Source organism: Uranotaenia lowii, chromosome 3, assembly GCF_029784155.1.
Source record: "Uranotaenia lowii strain MFRU-FL chromosome 3, ASM2978415v1, whole genome shotgun sequence".
In the NCBI taxonomy this organism is placed as follows: domain Eukaryota; kingdom Metazoa; phylum Arthropoda; class Insecta; order Diptera; family Culicidae; genus Uranotaenia; species Uranotaenia lowii.
The window spans coordinates 43,501,540-43,519,788 of NC_073693.1; the positions used below are offsets into that span (position 1 = coordinate 43,501,540).

General features: G+C 45.5%; 1 protein-coding gene across 4 annotated transcripts in view; it reads left to right on the plus strand.

Moving 5' to 3' along the window:
* Window positions 1-17,475, plus strand: part of LOC129757383 (obscurin) — an 84,397-nt gene extending 66,922 nt beyond the window's left edge. For 3 of the 4 annotated variants that reach the window (XM_055754588.1, XM_055754589.1, XM_055754590.1), the window contains 16 exons: window positions 6-957; window positions 4,369-5,284; window positions 6,499-6,645; window positions 6,985-8,154; window positions 8,789-8,955; window positions 9,025-9,139; window positions 9,197-9,799; window positions 9,861-10,111; window positions 10,178-10,389; window positions 10,450-10,589; window positions 10,648-13,046; window positions 13,102-14,523; window positions 14,586-16,017; window positions 16,082-16,307; window positions 16,369-16,474; window positions 16,540-17,475. In XM_055754588.1, coding sequence (XP_055610563.1) covers window positions 6-957; window positions 4,369-5,284; window positions 6,499-6,645; window positions 6,985-8,154; window positions 8,789-8,955; window positions 9,025-9,139; window positions 9,197-9,799; window positions 9,861-10,111; window positions 10,178-10,389; window positions 10,450-10,589; window positions 10,648-13,046; window positions 13,102-14,523; window positions 14,586-16,017; window positions 16,082-16,307; window positions 16,369-16,474; window positions 16,540-16,677 — 10,396 coding nt within the window. In that variant the 3' untranslated portion in view covers window positions 16,678-17,475. The remainder of the gene's footprint in view (window positions 1-5; window positions 958-4,368; window positions 5,285-6,498; window positions 6,646-6,984; window positions 8,155-8,788; window positions 8,956-9,024; window positions 9,140-9,196; window positions 9,800-9,860; window positions 10,112-10,177; window positions 10,390-10,449; window positions 10,590-10,647; window positions 13,047-13,101; window positions 14,524-14,585; window positions 16,018-16,081; window positions 16,308-16,368; window positions 16,475-16,539) is intronic. The other variant, XM_055754591.1, reaches the window with a different exon arrangement.
* The last annotated feature ends 774 nt before the right edge of the window (window positions 17,476-18,249 follow it).

The following is an 18,249-nucleotide window of genomic DNA, read 5'->3' on the forward strand; positions in this document are numbered from 1 at the left end:
TACAGCTGCAAAGACGATAAAGAAATCCTAGACACCGACAAGCGTATGAAGGTCGTTCGCGACCGTGAGGACAGTGGGTACTTTGAGCTGGTGATACCGGAAGTCCACAAGGGCGACTGTGGTGTCTACTCGTGTACCGCCTACAACAAATTCGGCAGTACCAAAACCCAAGCTCAGCTGCTGGTCACCGACCAGAAGGAGATCTTCAACGAGCTAGACACTCTCGAGGACAAGTCTAAATTCGTGTGGAAAAAGAACGGTGTGCCCTTCGATCCCGAGGAGCGATTCAAGGTGCTAATGGCTGACGACTCAGACTCGTTGGCGCTTGTCTTCCAGCACGTGAAACCAGAGGATGCTGGACTCTACACTTGTGTTGCCGCCACCGCTTCCGGCAATATCCAGTGTAGTGCTGAACTCACGGTTCAGGGACAGGTCAACCAACTCTCTCATGAGCCAGCCAAGCCACACATTAAAATTGAATCGAAGGACGCACTGGCACGAATTGGAGGAAAGGCTTTACTCGAGATGAAAGTCTACGGCTATCCGAGACCCGAAATCATTTGGCGTCACGAGGGCACCATTATCGAACCGCATGGTCGCTACAAGTTCCTCTATGAGGATGCCGAGTCCGTATCGCTTGTCATCATGGATGTACAGCCTTCGGACGCCGGTGCCTATTCGATCGTCGCGCAGAACAATCTTGGCGAGGACTCGACGTTCATTAACCTGACCGTCAAGTGTCCACCGCGCATTGTGAAGCCCCAGGATATGGTGGCGATGGTCGGTGAGAACTACAAGATGAGCATTGAGGTCGACGCCGTACCGGAGGCTACGGTGCGGTTCTACAGGAACGGTAAGGAGGTCAAGGAGGACAGCCGTATCAAGTTCTTGACGGCCGAAAACTACCACATCGTCAAGTACAATCCGGTCAAGATGGAGGACGCCGGTAACTACTCGGTAAGTGGGATTAGATGTTATTTGATTTGACATTTATAAACGAACACAGTCATTCCATAACAGTAACTGATTTCTTGTTGGAAGTATTTTTAGGTCATACGTTGTTTTGCTACTTCACCTCTATTTCTATAACTTAGCAAAGAGATGATTCTATGATCCGAAATATTGTCAACAGCTATATCTTGTTTTTCATTTCTTTACCTTTCCATATCCAACACTTAACTCTACCTGGTCTCAATATAACTTACTTACGTTACCCTATCATATTCTTACTCTTCCTCTTTACAAATAGCGAAAGGTTAACGAGAACCTTAGCTATAAGTTGTGCACCAAGTAATACAGTTACCGATACTAGGTTTTCCTCTACTTCCGAATTTAAAGTCATCGGAACTCTAATGGTACAATTTTAGATCAGAACTATCCTTCATATAGCTTTTCGTCAAAACCTACTCTCATAAAACTTCATGGGCTTGTCAAAACGCTGTGGATTTAAAAAAAATGTCGTGTCTTAGGTCTGGAGAATTTTTAGATGGAAACCTTCAGTACCCTTCAGATCCTAAACTGCTCGAAATGCAGATCTCCAATGACCTGTAAACCTTCGGTTTGAAGACATCGGAGACATTTTGGCTGAAGATGACCTGGCCATCTTCTTTCTAAAGTTTTATGATCAGTAAAAATTGGAAACTTCTCGGTCCAAAAACTAGGACCTTCGGTAGGCAAGGCTAGCCATCGCGTCCCCCCAGTTTGCTACTCTGGGTCCTTGGGTACAATGGGATGACTCATGATATACTCCGTGAACACCTCCTACTCCCTAAACTCCACCTGGGGCCGCAGACCTTGTTCCCACCTCGAACTGTTTAATAAACTCTGCTTTAATAGTGGAAGGTCTATTCGTGCTAGTGCGCTCCAAGGCGATACTCATTGACGGGACCACTCTCCTCTAACGACTTGAGAACCGACATCTCCTCGCAATGACTCAAGATTCCCACATAAACTTCTCCTCTTCGCGACTCGGGGCCTGATCTCTCCTTTAACGACTCAAGGTTGACCTCTCCTCTGTCCGATTCAAGACTCGATCTCTCCTCTAGCGACTCGAAATCTGACCTCTCTTCGTAATGACTCGAGGTGACCACTTTTACCCCTCTTCTTGTTGATTAAAGGCCTGATCTCTCCTCTTACGACTCGAGACCCGACTTCTCTCTTATCGTAAAGACTCGGAGTTGACTACATAAACCTCTCCTCCTGAAGACTCGAGGGCTGACCTCTCTATTGCCCGTCGTGCGCCGATCGAGAGCAGCTTATCCTAGACTCTGGACTCGCGCCTAGCACATCACATGCGCGATACTTAACGCTACTACTCGGATGATTCCCGACGAGGACGTCATCCTAAAGCGAATGGATCACCCGGCGTCGAGAGCCACTCTACTCGTGGGTATTCTCCAATCGTGGAATAACCCTTTCCCAACGATTTCCACTGCGAAGAATGCCAAGTCTTATCCCTGTAGTCTTCGGTCGTTGGGAACCGCACTACTCGGATACTTCTCGAAGGTCGAGCATTCTACGCACGAACGCGGCTTCCCCACGGCATCCGCTACACGGAAGATGTTCCGTACTTATCTCGTGTTCTAACTTTCGGTCTGAATCATTCTGCAAAACACCTTTATCTTAAATATTTTTGAAGAGGAGCTTTGAGATGACGGCTTTCGAGCTGATGAAGGTTTGAACACTTTTGGTCTGAAGACTGGATTGGAGTACCACAGTCTTCAAAAAAAAGATTGAAAACTTGCATTCCGAGATCCAAAACTTTAGATATTGAGTAAAAATTTCGAACTTCACTGAGTAAGAGCTCTCGGTAGGACGACTCTCAAGTTGAAAATATTGGTCCTACATCTAGCCTCGATTTAGCCAGAAGACCTTAGTAATATAGATGTGTAATCCTCGGCCTGAAAACCTTTGACTTTCAGCCGAAAAATTTTTGAACAGAAGAGTGGTCTCCTGAACCACTCTAAAATTACTCGCTCTGAAGAACTTTGGCCTTGGTATTCTTTATCAGGAGACATTCGATCTTCGAAATTTCGATCGATCTGACCATCAGTCAGAAAGCATTTGACCTGTGGATCTCCAGTTTAATCGCATCTAACTAGCTTAAAGACCTTCAGAATTTGAAGAGCTTTGTTCGGAAGATGTTTGATTCATAGACTTTTGACAAAAATTCCTACTCTTTAGTCTGAAGACAACTGCTCTTCATACCTTTGGTCAGAAGAATAGTTGTTGCCTCAAGTTTGAAAATCTTAAGTTTAAGTATTACAGTACAGTCTCAATATTTTTAGGCCGACAACCGTCGAGATTAAGAACCTTGGCCTGAAGAACTTCGACCTTACGACCTTAGGTCTTTTAATTTTTTCATCCAACGATCATTTATTCGGAAGATCATTGATTCATAGATCTTCGGAAATGATACCTACTCTTTAGTCAGAAGACAACTGCTTTGGTCGGAAGATCTTTGATCAAAACAGTCGTTGTCTAAATTATTTTTTCAGCCTCTCAGCTGCCGAAATTAAGAACCTTGGCCTGAAGGACTTCGACCTTACGACCTTAGGTCTTCTAAATTTTTCACCCCTACGATCATCACTCTGAAAACTTTCGATTGGGATGCCCCTTGATCTGAAGACCTTCAGGTAGAAGATATTCGATCTGCAGACCTTCAATTTAAACTGTCAGGAATACGTCAGGAATGATACGGTGCTGAGACAAACCTTTTTCTTTTTTTTTATGGAGTTTTCTCATAACACACTCTTGGCTCTCATGCTTCCTATTCTAATCTATCTGCCTATAATTTTCATTACTTTCATTTGACATTCCTGTAAGAATTTAATTCTTTACGGGAATGCCTTAAAACATGAAGTCAAACCATAAACCACCGGTGATGCTCTGTTAACCTAAAGATTTTTAGGCTCGAATTGAAGGTCTAAGGACTACCAAATTAAAAATTTGGCCTGAGTACTTTCGAATTAGAAACATCCGAATTCAAGATTACTGACCTGAAGTCATTTGAAATGAGGATCTCCAGTCGAATTTTCCTTAGAATGTTATATAGAAAACTTTCGGCCTGCAGACTTGTTGTGGTCTGAAGATCTTTGACCTGAATGTCTACGGCCTTAATATTTCCGAACGAAAGAAGTTAATGATCCTCGAATCAAAAATCGTTAAACACCTTTGATATTGAAACCCCCTTTCTGCCCATGTGCGGAGTAAAAGGTATTCTAGACTACCATTCTGCGAATTGCTCCAATATTCGCTCCAATAAACACCCAAAAACATCCCTGAAAATACACCGAACAGACACTGTGGTCCCCACCTCTTTTAAAAAATTCAACTAATTTTTTTACCACTAACTTCGAACGAATCTAGATCATCGCAACGAACGAAATCAGTCAGGCAACGGAGTTCTGGGAGCTGATGGTTCATGCTCCCCCGAAGACCACCCACGGACTGGCCCCGGAGACGATTGTCAACGAGCGCGAAGACATCGAGCTGTACGTCAAGGCCAACGGTAACCCGAAACCGATCGTCCGTTGGTACAAGGAGGGTAAGGAGGTCATTCCGGATGGCAAGCGTATTCTTATTACGGACGAGGATGGTCGCTACACCTTGAAGATTCATGCCGCCAATCGGGATGATACGGCTTCGTACACTGCCGATATCATCAACGACTACGGTACCGTTACCGAGAGGTCGCAGGTTAATGTGAACTGCAAGGCCATGGTTAGGGAAAAGTTGGAGGGATTGACCTGCAAGGAGGGAGACACCAATGTGGTCATGAGCATCAAGACCGATGGTTTCCCGAGACCCAAGGTACAGTGGTACATCGACGATGTGGAAATCACCGAATCGCGGAACGAGTTCCGCGCCGCTGAGGAAGGTCTGTACTATAAGTTGTACATCAAGGAGGCTAAGGCCGAACTGCAGGGAACGTATCGGGCCAAGTTCACCAACGAGTACGGATCGGATGAGAGCAGTGCCAAGACGATTGTGCTGTGTACTCCAAAGGTGCGCAAACCACTGGAAGACACCGATGTCGATGAGAATACTACCCTGACGTTGGAGGTCGAGATTTACGCCGAGCCGGTGCCGGAGATTACCTGGTACAAGAATGGACAGCCAGTGCAGACCGATGCCCGTCTCACGATCAAGCGGGACTCGCAGCGGGTCGAAAACTACACGCTCACGCTGACCATGGTTCGCGGAACCGATTCCGGCGATTACGAAGTTCGTGCGGTGAACTCGCTCGGAACGGCGTCCAGCAAGTCCAGGGTCGTTGTACAAAGTAAGTATGGGTTCGATTCGGACATTGACAAGGTGCTATTATCGAGACATAAATTATTTCTTTTGCTCAAAATGTGATTAACCGTTTACAGCAGCGAGCACAGGTGTTTTGTCAATAACCATTGCTGTATTTTACGAAGACGTTTTTATTTTGATCATGTGCAGCTGAGATTACGTATTTTTTACGAAAATGTGATAATCCAATATGTTGAGGGTGATCAACTCTATTCAAGTTGTACCATGTTTGAAAGGCCGTTATTCGATTGCCGTAACAGAAGAGGCTTTTGCCTTATGAAGATATTCCAGAATCAAGCCGGGTTATTCTAGAACATAGGACGTATTCTTCGAGGCTTTCCTCTAATAATTCGTATGTAAATTGTAAATAGAGGTTCGACCTGAGTTGATCACCTTTGACGTACCCACACATATGTGTTCTACACCATTTAAAATGCTTATTATCATTGTTATTCAGCCTGTTACATAGAACCGACCGAGGTCGGTTGCGTCGAAGAAGTTCAACAGATCGACATTCAAACAGAATTGCAGATTTCATTACAAGACATACCGCTTTCGACCCCGAAAGAAGAAACATTAGTTGTAACAGAATCGAGAGAGCTTGTAGCAGAAATTCAGCTTGCACAAGTTCAAGACACCGCGCAAAACGAACTACCAGCGGAAAAATTGGTTCTCGAAGTTGTGGATGCCTCTTTATCTGGTTTAATGTCGAGCGACATTGAACGACGGCCTTTCAGAAAAGATTATTTCGTTTCCACACAAACTTTACTAGACGAATCTACAACTAGCGAGTCGGCTTACGAACTCGACAAGGTAGAAGAGGTCTCCGATACCCAGGGTAAACAATCTCGTTTTAAGCTCGTTCTGACAGTAGACCCCTTAGTAGGTTTTCCTGCATTCGTTCAAGTAGTTACTGAGCATCTAGATCGTTTTTTTCTTTAAAGTTGTTGTCTCATAGTGTTTTGTCTATAAATACTCTACAAATTATTCAACCTTTTTCATCTGTTTATACCACGCCATCCGCAAAAATCCACACACAAACACAAACATCCTAAATCAACCAACAAAACAACCAACACTTCGTGTCCATGTGCTACCTACTACTCAAACACCAATGTGTCTCGTATGTGTTGCAACGTTTGTGTTTTTGGCGCGGAAATTGTGGCTTTCTCTCATTCGTTCGGCTGTCGGCATTCACAGAGGCCCTTGTGGCGAGCCTCGATGCGAATACCGATGCCGATGCTCATCGAATCGTGACCAGTGACGAGTGCACCAAGATCGGCCAAAATGGCGAAACCATTATGATTTCGGTGCACACCGAGGAGATCCACGCCGGCTACGTAACAGGTAAGGTGGAATTGTCCCCAGATTTTAATCTCATCAGTATAAACATTTCATCACACTTTTAAGCCTTCAAAAATGTACCGAAGAGAGGTTGATCATTCAAAAGGTCAATTGCTCATCAATAGTCATCAATTCATCAAAGTCAAAGGCATCGACGTTATCTAAAGAATGAAATACAAACTTTATTGAGTTCATTGATGAACTACGAATTTCTAATATTTTTCGGTAAATCGCGTAACGTTGCCTTTGACTGTTTCAACCTGTTATGAAAAACAAAATGTATTGAAAGACCGCTCTCACCAACACCAAATACGCCATACATTCATCTACACTCATCAACAGGCTCCGATGAATCGCACTCGGTACACCAGGTGCGTTCAACAACCGTTATTTTCGAAGAAGATTCCGGCTCACCGTTATTGGAGGAGGCCCCGAAACGTATTATCTACCCGACGAAGCCTCACGCTTCGGCCCTGCACGTCGAAGAAATCGACAGTATCGTGTTGGAGTCAAACGAAAACAAAGCCATCTTCCAAAGTTTGACCGTTAATGAAGGTTCGGCGGCTACAACGAAGTTCTTCGTTGAAGAGGCCGAATCGGACAATGAAGCTTCGACAACGAAGACGAATGCTTTCGGCAAACTGTCCCGAGGAGTTTCGATCACTTCGGCTTCCGAAGATGAGCTGCTGCTGTCGAGACAGTCAAGCCGAGTTGGTGTCGAAGAAAGTCAACAAGGCGTTATGGGCGATGGATTGAATCGTGAAAACATTGAGGAACGGGAAGCGGACAAAGCTAAGAAGGTTCGCTTTGAAGACGAATCTGTCGAAGTATCTAAAACGTCGAAACAGCTACAGAAAGATGTTGTTGAAGAAGGTGTTCCTTTGGAAGTCGATGAGCGATGTGTAAAAGTTAGCAAGACCGATGGCGAACCTAAGAAGGGGAAATTACTATCGAAACAGTCTTTGGAAGAGGAATCGGTTGAGGACTCAAGCAAAGGTAAGACAGAAGATGTTGAATCGGTACCGAAGAGAAAGAAGTCGTTGCTATCAGAAACCCTTGAAAGTAAAGAAATGGAATCTGAAAAAGCAGCAACGGAACAACCTCTCGACACTTCAGAAGCTAAGAAAGCAAAGAAGCTGGAGAAGCAAATGTCAAGCGATGTTCAACAACAACAATCCGAGAAGCAGAAAGCGGACGTTTCGGAAAGCCAAAAGCCTAAGCAACCCGACGTAGAAGATCGGAAGCTTGAGAAGCAAAGCATTCAGACAGAATCAATGGAAGAACCAAAGCCAAAGAAAGAAGACGTTGTCGAGAAAGGTAAACCAGAAAAAGCTTTGTCCAAAGAGGAAGCCGAAGTGGGACAAATGGAAGAAGCGAAGACTAAAAAAGAGGAGTTTGTCGAGAAGGGTAAACCGAAAAAAGCTCTTTCAAAAGAGGAAGCAGAAGCGGGACAGATGGAAGAATCGAAGAAGACAGCCACGGCTGAAGCAGACAGTGCCAAACAAGCAGAAGGTAGAACACATTTATCACGCCTCTTACCTTTCATTCCTCCTACAAAAAAAAACTTCAACAATATTCAAACAACTCATACTCGAACATGCTCGACTTTTATCACATGAAATCGATTTCTTTAACCACTGTTGTTTTCAACAAAATACTAACGCTTGCTGCGATTTCTGTTCAGCTAACTTTACTCTGTATAGAAGCTACTGTCAAAAGATTCGGCCGACCAAAACCAAATCTATAAACTATTGGTAAGTGAATGTTGAAAACCTTTTATTCAATTTTTAAAGTTCAGTTTCCTATAGATGTTACGTTTGGGTGCACTTCGAAAAATCTTACCGCGGTACCGTGTCTGTCTTCGCTTTCTCGGCAGTTCAAACTGTCGGCAACTGTTTTCCGTTCGCTGTACATAGCTGCTTCGAGGTCTCTTTGTGTGGATCTTACGTGTCTATCTATATGTCGCATCTGTTCAGTTAGGCTAAGCGCACTGTGGTTATCTTTTTTCATAGAACAAAAATGATCCAAATTATTTCTGTAAATATTCCTACTCCTTCGTAGATGATTTCCGAAAGAAAAGCTCCAATCGATAATAAACCTTTTGAAAACCTAGTGGTTAACAGTGGTACATTGTTTTTCCGAATAGCTTCCCCGGAAATTTTCAAGACCGACATTGCCGATGTCACTACTTTCGATTCGCTGCCTCTGACGTGGACTATCGAGGCCGATGGTATCCCAAGACCAACCGTTACCTGGTATCACGACGGAGAAGAAGTGCAGGCTAGCGACCGCATCCGGTTCACAGATTCTGGAGTAAGTTCTACTACTTTTTTCCCTTTTCTCTTCAAACCACCATGAGGTTATAACAAATTACTGTTGTAGACTACGTACAAGATCGAAAACCGAGACGTCAAGGAAGCCGATGCTGGAGAATGGAAGGCCGTGGTTAAGAACCGCATTGGGGAGAAGACACTTCCATGCAACCTCACTGTCATTCGTAAGTATATTTGTATAGCAGAGATGTCCTTCAATACTTAAAATCTGTTCCTCACAGCTTGCAAGGAATACCGTCGTCCGAAGTTCCTCAAGGGGTTGGAGAACATCAGCGTGAACAAGAACGAAACCATCCATCTGACTGTGACCATCACCGCGGATCCGGAGCCGGAGTTCAGCTGGATCCAGAATGGCAAGGAAGTTCAAGCCGACGACTACATCCAGATGAAGACCGAAATCAAGGAGCTGGAGTACAATCTCAAGGAGATAACCTATACCTTGCATATCGATCAAGCCCGGCACTACGACACCGGTGATTACACTTTCCGGGCCAGCAACAAGTACGACATCAACGAGTCGAATGGTCGCTTGGACGTGCTGTTGAAGCCTGAGATTGAAAACTTCCACGACATCACCGTTATGCCGTTCACCCAGGGTGTCTTCCAGGTGTTGGTCAAGGCCAATCCCAAGCCCAAGGTCACCTGGACCAAGGACGGTATCAACCTGTGCAACGTGGACAACTGCGACGTGATCGCCGATGTCGAGAAGGAAATCTACACCATTCTGGTTGAGTCTTGTGCCATGGCAGAACACGGTACCTACACGCTGACGGCCTCCAATACCTTCGGTGAAACGGTTGCTACGGCTAAGCTGAATGTTCACAGTGAGTACAAGATTATTTTCTATTAACCGTGAGAATCTAAAAATCTCACTTCCATTTCCAGCCGACAAACCGACTTTCACCAAGGAACCGGACAGCATGAACGTGCACGATTGGTCCGACGTTTACAACAAGGTCGAGGTCAAGGGTTGCCCTCGGCCGAGTATTCAGTGGTTGCGCAACGGCACCCCACTGGATCTGGAGGAAATCGACCCGGAAACCAACGAACCCAAGGTGAAGGTCATTACCGTTGGTGAGGCCGAGGTCACCAGTGAGCTGTTCATCACCCACTTCGGTCCCGAACTGCAGGGAGATGTAAGCGTAGTTGTTGAAGGAGTTTGGTAGATGTTATTTCTTAACTTAATTTTTTTTTTTCGACAGTATTCGTGTTTGGCCTCCAGCATTGGAGGTGAAACTGAGGCTAAGTTCATGATCTTAGTTAAGAACGAACAGCCCGTGTTTGGTAAGGGACTCGAGAGGGGAATGGATCTCGAAGAAGACGATCGCCTGGAACTGTCCTGTATCGTCGATGGTAGCCCGCTGCCTAAGATGACCTGGTACAAGGATGGCAACGAAATCGAACCTAACGAGCAGTACGATCATGTTCAATGTCTAAGAAAAACGAAATTCTAATGATTATAAACTCTTTCCAGCATTTCTATCACTCACGGACACGACGGTCGTTGCCGTTTGGTAATCGAGAAAGCCGAACCCGGTGACAGTGGTTGTTACAAACTGGTTCTTTCAAACAAGAGCGGTGATGTATCGACTCAATCATCTGTTGCTGTAACACGTAAGTAAATTGTCACAACGCTACCCAACCAGAAAATAACCCATACATCCAATTGCAGCCAAGCAGCGTTATCCAGTGTTCATCCGCCCGCTCCAAGATCACAAGATCATCGTTGGCGAGACACTGCACATGGAGGCCGAAATTGCTGGCTATCCGATGCCGGAGGTAAGGTGGTTCAAGGATGGTATCCCGGTGCATCAGACTCGTGCGATCAATTTCATCAACGAACCGAACGGCATCGTTGGTTTCATTATCGATAAAGTGACACCCGAGGATGCCGGCATCTACACCTGTGAGGTTAAGAACGCCGTCGGTAAGGCTACCTCTGCTTCGATCACCGAAATTATTCCCAAGGCCAAGAAGCCTCAGTTCGTTAATGAGCTGCAAAACATCAGCATCGTTGAAGGCTTCCCCGTGAAGATGAACGTTAAGGTAGTTGGTTACCCAACTCCCTCCATCAAGTGGCTTCATGGAGGAAATCCAATTGCTGGTGATCGCTGCAAGATCGTTGAAGACGGTGAATGTAGCCAAACACTGTCGATTGAGAAATCTACTGAAGCCGATAGCGGAGAGTACCAGGTAGTAGCCTCGAACGAAATCGGCGAGACTTCTTGCGTTGGAACGGTTACTGTTCTCCCGGCCACCGATTCGTCGATCGCTGAAGAACCTCCGACCTTCCTGGGAGGTCTCCGAGACATTATAGCCGACGAAGGCAAAGAACTTACGTTCAGTGCTCGTTTTGCTGGTAATCCAGCTCCCGAAGTTATCTGGACCAAGGATGGAGAGCCACTGCAGCCTACCGGTCGGGTTACCGTTACTTGCGACGGTAAGAGCGTCGGCCTTACGATTGCTCCTACCGAGACCTCCGACTCCGGTGAATACGCTTGCTTGATGGCCAATCCTCTGGGAGAAACCGAAACCAAGGCCTCGGCTGTCGTTCGTAAAATCTTCCAGAAACCAAACTTCGTGTACCGCTTCCCCGATCTGCAACAACTGCCAGGTTTGGAGGCTAAGTTCCCAGCAAAGCTGGTTGGCAGCCCAAGACCCACAGTTCAGTGGTACAAGAACGAAACTCCCATTTCGCCAAACGATCGTTACAAGATGAAGTACGAAGGAGAACATTGTTGTCTGTACATTAAGGAGTGCGCTGAATCCGACACCGGTCTGTATTCTTGCGTTGCTACCAACCGCGAAGGAAGCAGCACCATTGAAGCCAAATTGGATGTTGTTTCTCAACTCACCAGAGGTGAAGAGCCAACTCCAGCTTACTTCATGAAGAAACCAGTCGACATGACCGTTCTGGAAGGAATGAAAGCCAAATTTACCGCTTGCGTCGACGGCTTCCCACTTCCAACTGTCGAATGGATTCGCGATGGACACCGTCTGGTACCGAGCGAAAAGTATAAGATCGAATCGGACATCAACGGTCTTGCTCGTTTGATTATCGACGATATCCAGGAAGAAGATCTGGGTCGCTATACCTGCAAGATTTACAACAACCTCGCTGAAGTACTTGCTCATGTCAACCTTAACTTCGAAGCCTTGGATGCTCATCCAAAGCGTCGTTTCGGAAAGGGTAAAGACAAGGGCTTCCTGCACTCTACTCCTTATCCTCTTATGGATAGACCGATCATCTCAAAACTCTCCGATCGCCGCATGACTTTATCGTGGAAACCATCGTTGACTACCGTACCGAGATACCCGATCACCTATCAACTGGAACTTATGGAAATCCCCGATGGCGATTGGTATACCTATCGCTCAGGAATTCGTAGCTGTTCGTGCGAAGTTCGTAACTTGGAACCATTCCGGGAGTACAAATTCCGCGTTCGCGTCGAAAACAAATACGGAGTAAGCGAGCCAAGTCCCTACGTCCAAACGTATAGACAGAAGCTGGAACCGGAGGCTCCAGTTTTCTACCCATACCTTGGACCGGGACGAGACTACCGCCCGGATACTTCGCCACACTATCCACGTGGTTTCGACGTTGAGAAACCAACTCATCGGGACCAGCGCACCGGAATTCCACCGGAGTTCCTTCGTCAGGAATACCCCGTCCAGTTCGGCACCAAGAATCACAACGTCAGCCTGTTCTGGTTCGTGTATGGTTATCCGAAGCCAACAATGACCTACTACTTCAACGATCAGAAGATCGAAGCCGGTGGTCGTTATTGCTTCAGCTACACCAGAAACGGCCAGGCAACGCTGTTCATCAACCGCATGACCGAACGGGACGTCGGTGTGTACGAGGCGGTGGCCACCAACGAATACGGCAGCGTTAAGCAACGCGTTTGCTTGGAATTGGGAGAGTATCCGCGGTTCCTGCAACGCCCGGAGGAAGTGTTCATTATGGGACGTCGCTCCGGTCGAGTTGAGGCCAAGATCGCAGGCGTACCCTTCCCGGATGTCAAGTGGTACAAAGACTGGCAACCCATCACTGAATCATCACGCATCAAGGTGAGTGTTTTTTAGAAAAATGTTTTTACTAGTTTTTGAGAATGTTTGTTTCTAGATGATCTTCTACGAGCCGGACACCTGGGTTCTGTTGATCACGGATGCGATCAAGAAGGATGAGGGCTTGTACTCGTTGAGCGCTCGGAACCAAATCGGGTCGATTAGCTCATCAGTGATGGTTCACATCGAGGATAACGAAGAAGACTATGTCTACAATGCCCATCACAGGACGCCATATGTCCGCGCTAGGAACAAGGTATATCAGGACTTCTATGATATTGGAGACGAAATTGGAAGAGGTACGCAGGGCATCACTTACCATGCGGCGGAACGTTCCAATGGTCGCAACTTTGCTGCCAAGATTATGTACGGCAGTCCAGATCTGAGACCGTTCATGTTCAACGAGGTCGACATTATGAACATCTTAAACCATAGGAAGTTGATTCGCTTGCATGACGCGTTCGATATCGATAGATCGTTGTGTTTGATTCTGGAGTTGGCTTCTGGTGGGGAACTGGTTCGAGATAATTTACTGTCCCACGACTACTACACCGAACGCCAAATCGCTATTTACGTTTATCAGATCCTTCTGGGTCTGGAACATATGCATACCAGAGGAATCGGACACATGGGATTGACAATCAAGGATCTGTTGATTGCTCATCCAGGTAGCGATAACCTTAAGATTTGCGACTTTGGTTTGTCGCGCCGTATTGAAGACGATAAGCTATACACTTTGGACTACGGTATGCCTGAGTTCGTGGCCCCAGAGGTCATCAACCGTCGTGGAGTTGGTTTGGGTCAGGATATGTGGAGTGTCGGTATCATTACCTACATCTTGCTTGGTGGTATCAGTCCATTTATGGGTCGTAACGATCGTGAAACTCTGACCAAGATTAGAGACGGTAAATGGTCATTCACTGGCACCGTTTGGGAATTCATTTCTGTAGAAGCTCGTGACTTTATCACGAAGCTGTTGGTGTATGAGGATGAACACCGTATGACGATCAAGGAAGCGCTGAACCATTCCTGGTTCGACATCATCTACAAGCGTACCTTCGAGGAGTACCAGATTGGTACCGATCGTCTGCGTCGCTACTACTATCACTACAGGGATTGGTACACTAACGCCTCGTGCCGCACTTGGTACCGTCGACGCCCGTTGATGAGCTGCTTCGACCACCCGTCGAAGATGGTCTACCCACCAGGTATCATCTTCACTCCGGAGGGTACTCCACCACCGACTACCGTGGACGACATTCCACACAAGCGCAGGAAGTGGGAGGAATACGTTTCCAAGGACATCCATCCCGATTACGAGACCGCTTCGTTCAAATCCGAAAGCCACTACCAGTACGGTCCGGATACCTATCTGCTGCAGCTGCGTGATACCGGCTTCCCAACTCGTCTACGTGAGTACATGAAGATCGCCAAGCACCGTTCCCCGAGCATCCTCAGCGAAAGCAATTACGATAGCAGTGTAAGTATTTATAAAGCTTGATCAGATTAGTTTTTGAAATGATCACTATGTTTTCCTCTCAGCTTCCAATCATCCGTGAGCGTCGTCGTTTCCAAGAGATCATGGACGAAGAAATCGACGATGAGCGTCGCAGCCGCATCAGCCGATACGGCACCGACGACAGCATCACCATCAATAGGCGTCTGCGTAGCGAAGTCGGTACTCGTCTGGGTTCGTACGCCGAAGCCGAGGCGCTGATCGAAGTCAAGCGTGAAGGTCATGCACCGTTCTTCCGAGAGAAGCCACAAACGATTTCTATCCGTGAAGGCGAACCGAACCAGATTGTATGCTACGCTGTTGGTGATCCGAAGCCAACAGTGACCTGGTTCCGCAACGATATGGTCGTCACCGATAGCAACCGTATTAAGGTTTTGGACGACGTCGATGGACGATCGGTCATTCAGTTCCATCCAGCTTCGCACAACGATTGCGGCATCTACAAGGCAGTAGCTAGCAACAAGATCTCCAAAACAACTGCACGTTGTCGGGTGGTGATTGCGATTATTCCAGATGCCCCAGACAGTCCGGATGCTGTTGCCGTCAGCGATACTGAAGTGCTGCTGCGTTGGAAGCAACCTAGAAGCGATGGCAATTCGCCGGTCATGTGCTACTGCTTGGAAATAAAGCAGCACGGTCGTATGGATTGGGTGGATGTGGCGAGCAACATTGATCATGAATTCTACCTGGTACATGGACTGGAACCCAACACCGGATATCAGTTCCGTTTGGCTGCGTACAATCGTATCGGCTGGAGTGACCGTGGTATCCCAACTAAGAACATCAACACTTTGGACGTTGGAGCACCTAAGATCCAAATTACCCGGGCTATGAAGCAGTTGCAACAGCTCACGGAATCAGGTCAACATGTTGCCCCAGAAGATCGTTCGGGTCGTCTTGATTACAGTTATGAGAAGTCTCCATTGAAGTGGAGTATTGAAGGCAACTACAACGACAAATTCAGCTTTATGTCAGAAATCTCCCGAGGTCGGTTCTCGATCGTGGTCAAGGGATTGGAAAAGGTCACTGACAAAATCGTGGTCGCCAAAATCTTCGAACTTGGAGATGAAAAGATTGCTGAAGGTGCCGAGCATGAGTTTGAGATGCTGCGAACCCTGCGACATGAACGTATTGCTACCTTGCTGGCTGCGTTCAAGCCCAAAAATACCTCCATTGCTGCTCTGGTAATGGAAAAGCTGCAGGGTGCTGACGTGCTGACCTACCTCAGTAGTCGTTCGGAATACACCGAGCAAATCGTAGCTACCATCATCACCCAAGTCCTGGATGCTCTGCAGTACTTGCATTGGCGAGGAATCTGCCATCTGGATCTGCAACCGGACAACATCGTCATGTCCTCCGTACGACAGGTGCAGATCAAGCTGGTCGACTTCGGTGCCGCCCAACAGGTTTCCAAGTTGGGTACCAACGTGCCGAACGTAGGCTGGTTGGACTTTACTGGTACGATGCGGTTAACATTAATCTTAGGGGCTCGCCAATTTAATTAATTTTTTTAAATCCACAGCCCCTGAAGTATTGAACCACGAGGCAGCCTACCCACAGACTGACATCTGGACCGTCGGCTGTCTGGCGTATCTGTTCCTATCGGCCAACAGTCCGTTCCGAGGAGCCGACGAAGCCGAAACCCGCTCCAACATCAGCTTCGTGCGCTACCGCTTCGAATATCTGTTCAAGGAGGTTACCCAGGAGGCGACCCGATTCTTGATGCTGATCTTCAAACGCGCTGCAACGTGAGTGTTTCGTAGGTCAATTTTGAGATCTCTGATTGAATTTTGGGTCTTCGTATTCTAGGAAACGTCCATCGGTGGAGGAATGCTTCGAGCACAGGTGGCTCGTCCATACCGATTTCATGATCAAGAAGCGCGAACGAGCGATCTTCCCTGGAAATCGTCTGAAGGTAAGTTGTTTCTACTTCGTAACATCCAAAGCGAATATTTTACCGAAAATTATGTCTCATTGCAGGACTTCTCCGAGCAGTACCATACGATGAAAACGAACGAAGCCACCAAATCGGAAACCATTTCCAGTTTCGGTGGCCAATCCCCTCGTCAGTTGCTTCGATCCAACAGCATTCAAGAAGAACTTTTAACCACTTTCTAAGCTACTATCTTACTCTATCTATCTATCTATCTATTAACCGTAACAAAGCCTGCAGTCTCCCAAACTTTTCGTTGCTCTCTCTAGAATACTCCTGTTGAATTTTTGTGGTAGAGTTTTATTTTTTATTACTTTAGTGAGCCCTTTCAATTTTTTCTTGCCTCTCTTGTTTTGTAAATACTTTTATTTACATCTAAAATCTTTATTTAAAATCTTGCTAGGGTCTATATAAAATAATCGTAAGCAGCTTAGCGTGCGCACTAAGCAATCACTAATAAAATCGTTACTTCTTCTGCGCGCCATTTTTTAAAGTTAGGAAATATATGTGATAACCCGGGTCGCGAGCAAATTTTTATATGAATTTTTAACCGGAAACACATCACACAAATACATCCCTAAACGAGCGACTCGGTCCCATATATTGGAAAAAAAAAGAAAGAAAGAACTTATTGTCCTTCAATGTGTAGTAAGCAAATGGAAGATGCAAGAGAATGAAAGCGAAAAATATATACTAAACAAGTAGAAATCTGTGTAATATATACTTTGTAGAAGAGAATTCAAGTTAAAGCAGTGGAAACGACAAGTGCCCTCCAAAAAAAATCGTTTTAATTGAAAAAAATAATGAGCAGCCATCCGGATTTGCCGAAGAAAAGAGAGAGAATGAATAAGAAATAAAAAACACTCAATCTGCTTGCTCTGGAGCGCTTTTAACAAACAAGCTGTAGGGAATATCGTTAACATTATTGTTTATCTGAATTTTCCTTCAATATTTTTTAGTTGAATAAATAGTTGAGCAAAAAATTTCGGCTGTTTTGATTTTGGGAAAGGAAAGAAAACAATTTCCAGAGGGTATTCAAGAATTTGACAGTCCTCCTCGCTGATGTCAAATACACATTCAACAAAACCTGAATTTGAGTATCAAGGTAAGGAAACGGAATGTAGACACTGTATTCCATCGAAAAAAAACGTAAATATGTCTACGTACAAAATTAACACTTCTCTGGAAATATAGACACGATATTCCGGCGTAAAAAAAATATTCCAACATCAACGAAGAATCTTGTTACAGAATTTGAGTACTAGCGATTTATAGCGATTCCAAATACAGACACGATATTCCAGCACAAAAAAATCTAGCTTTTAACGCAATATAGTCACGATGTTCTAGAAGGAAAAATGGATTTTTTTCGAAAAGTAGACCACCAAAGAAAACAATTTCACTTTTTATGTCATTTTCATTTGCTGAACAAAAAATTCCAGCGCAGAACAATAATGTACACACCATAATGGATGAAACGAACTTCTCCCGGAATGTAGACACTATACTCTAGCCAAAAAGAATAACCGCACCAAACAATCAAACCAAAAGGTCATGAAGAAGGTATAATTGAGGCTTTTAAAAAATATTGGCTTGCCAGTATTGAGACATTTTATTCTAACGATAAAATAAACTTGCCTCAAAATATTGGTAGAACTGACTGGAAGGGCCAGGAAAAGCATTTTAAAAAAGTATTTCAAAATTTCGGTTCAAATAATAAAACAACGCTTAGAAAAACTAGAAAAGGCATTTTAAAA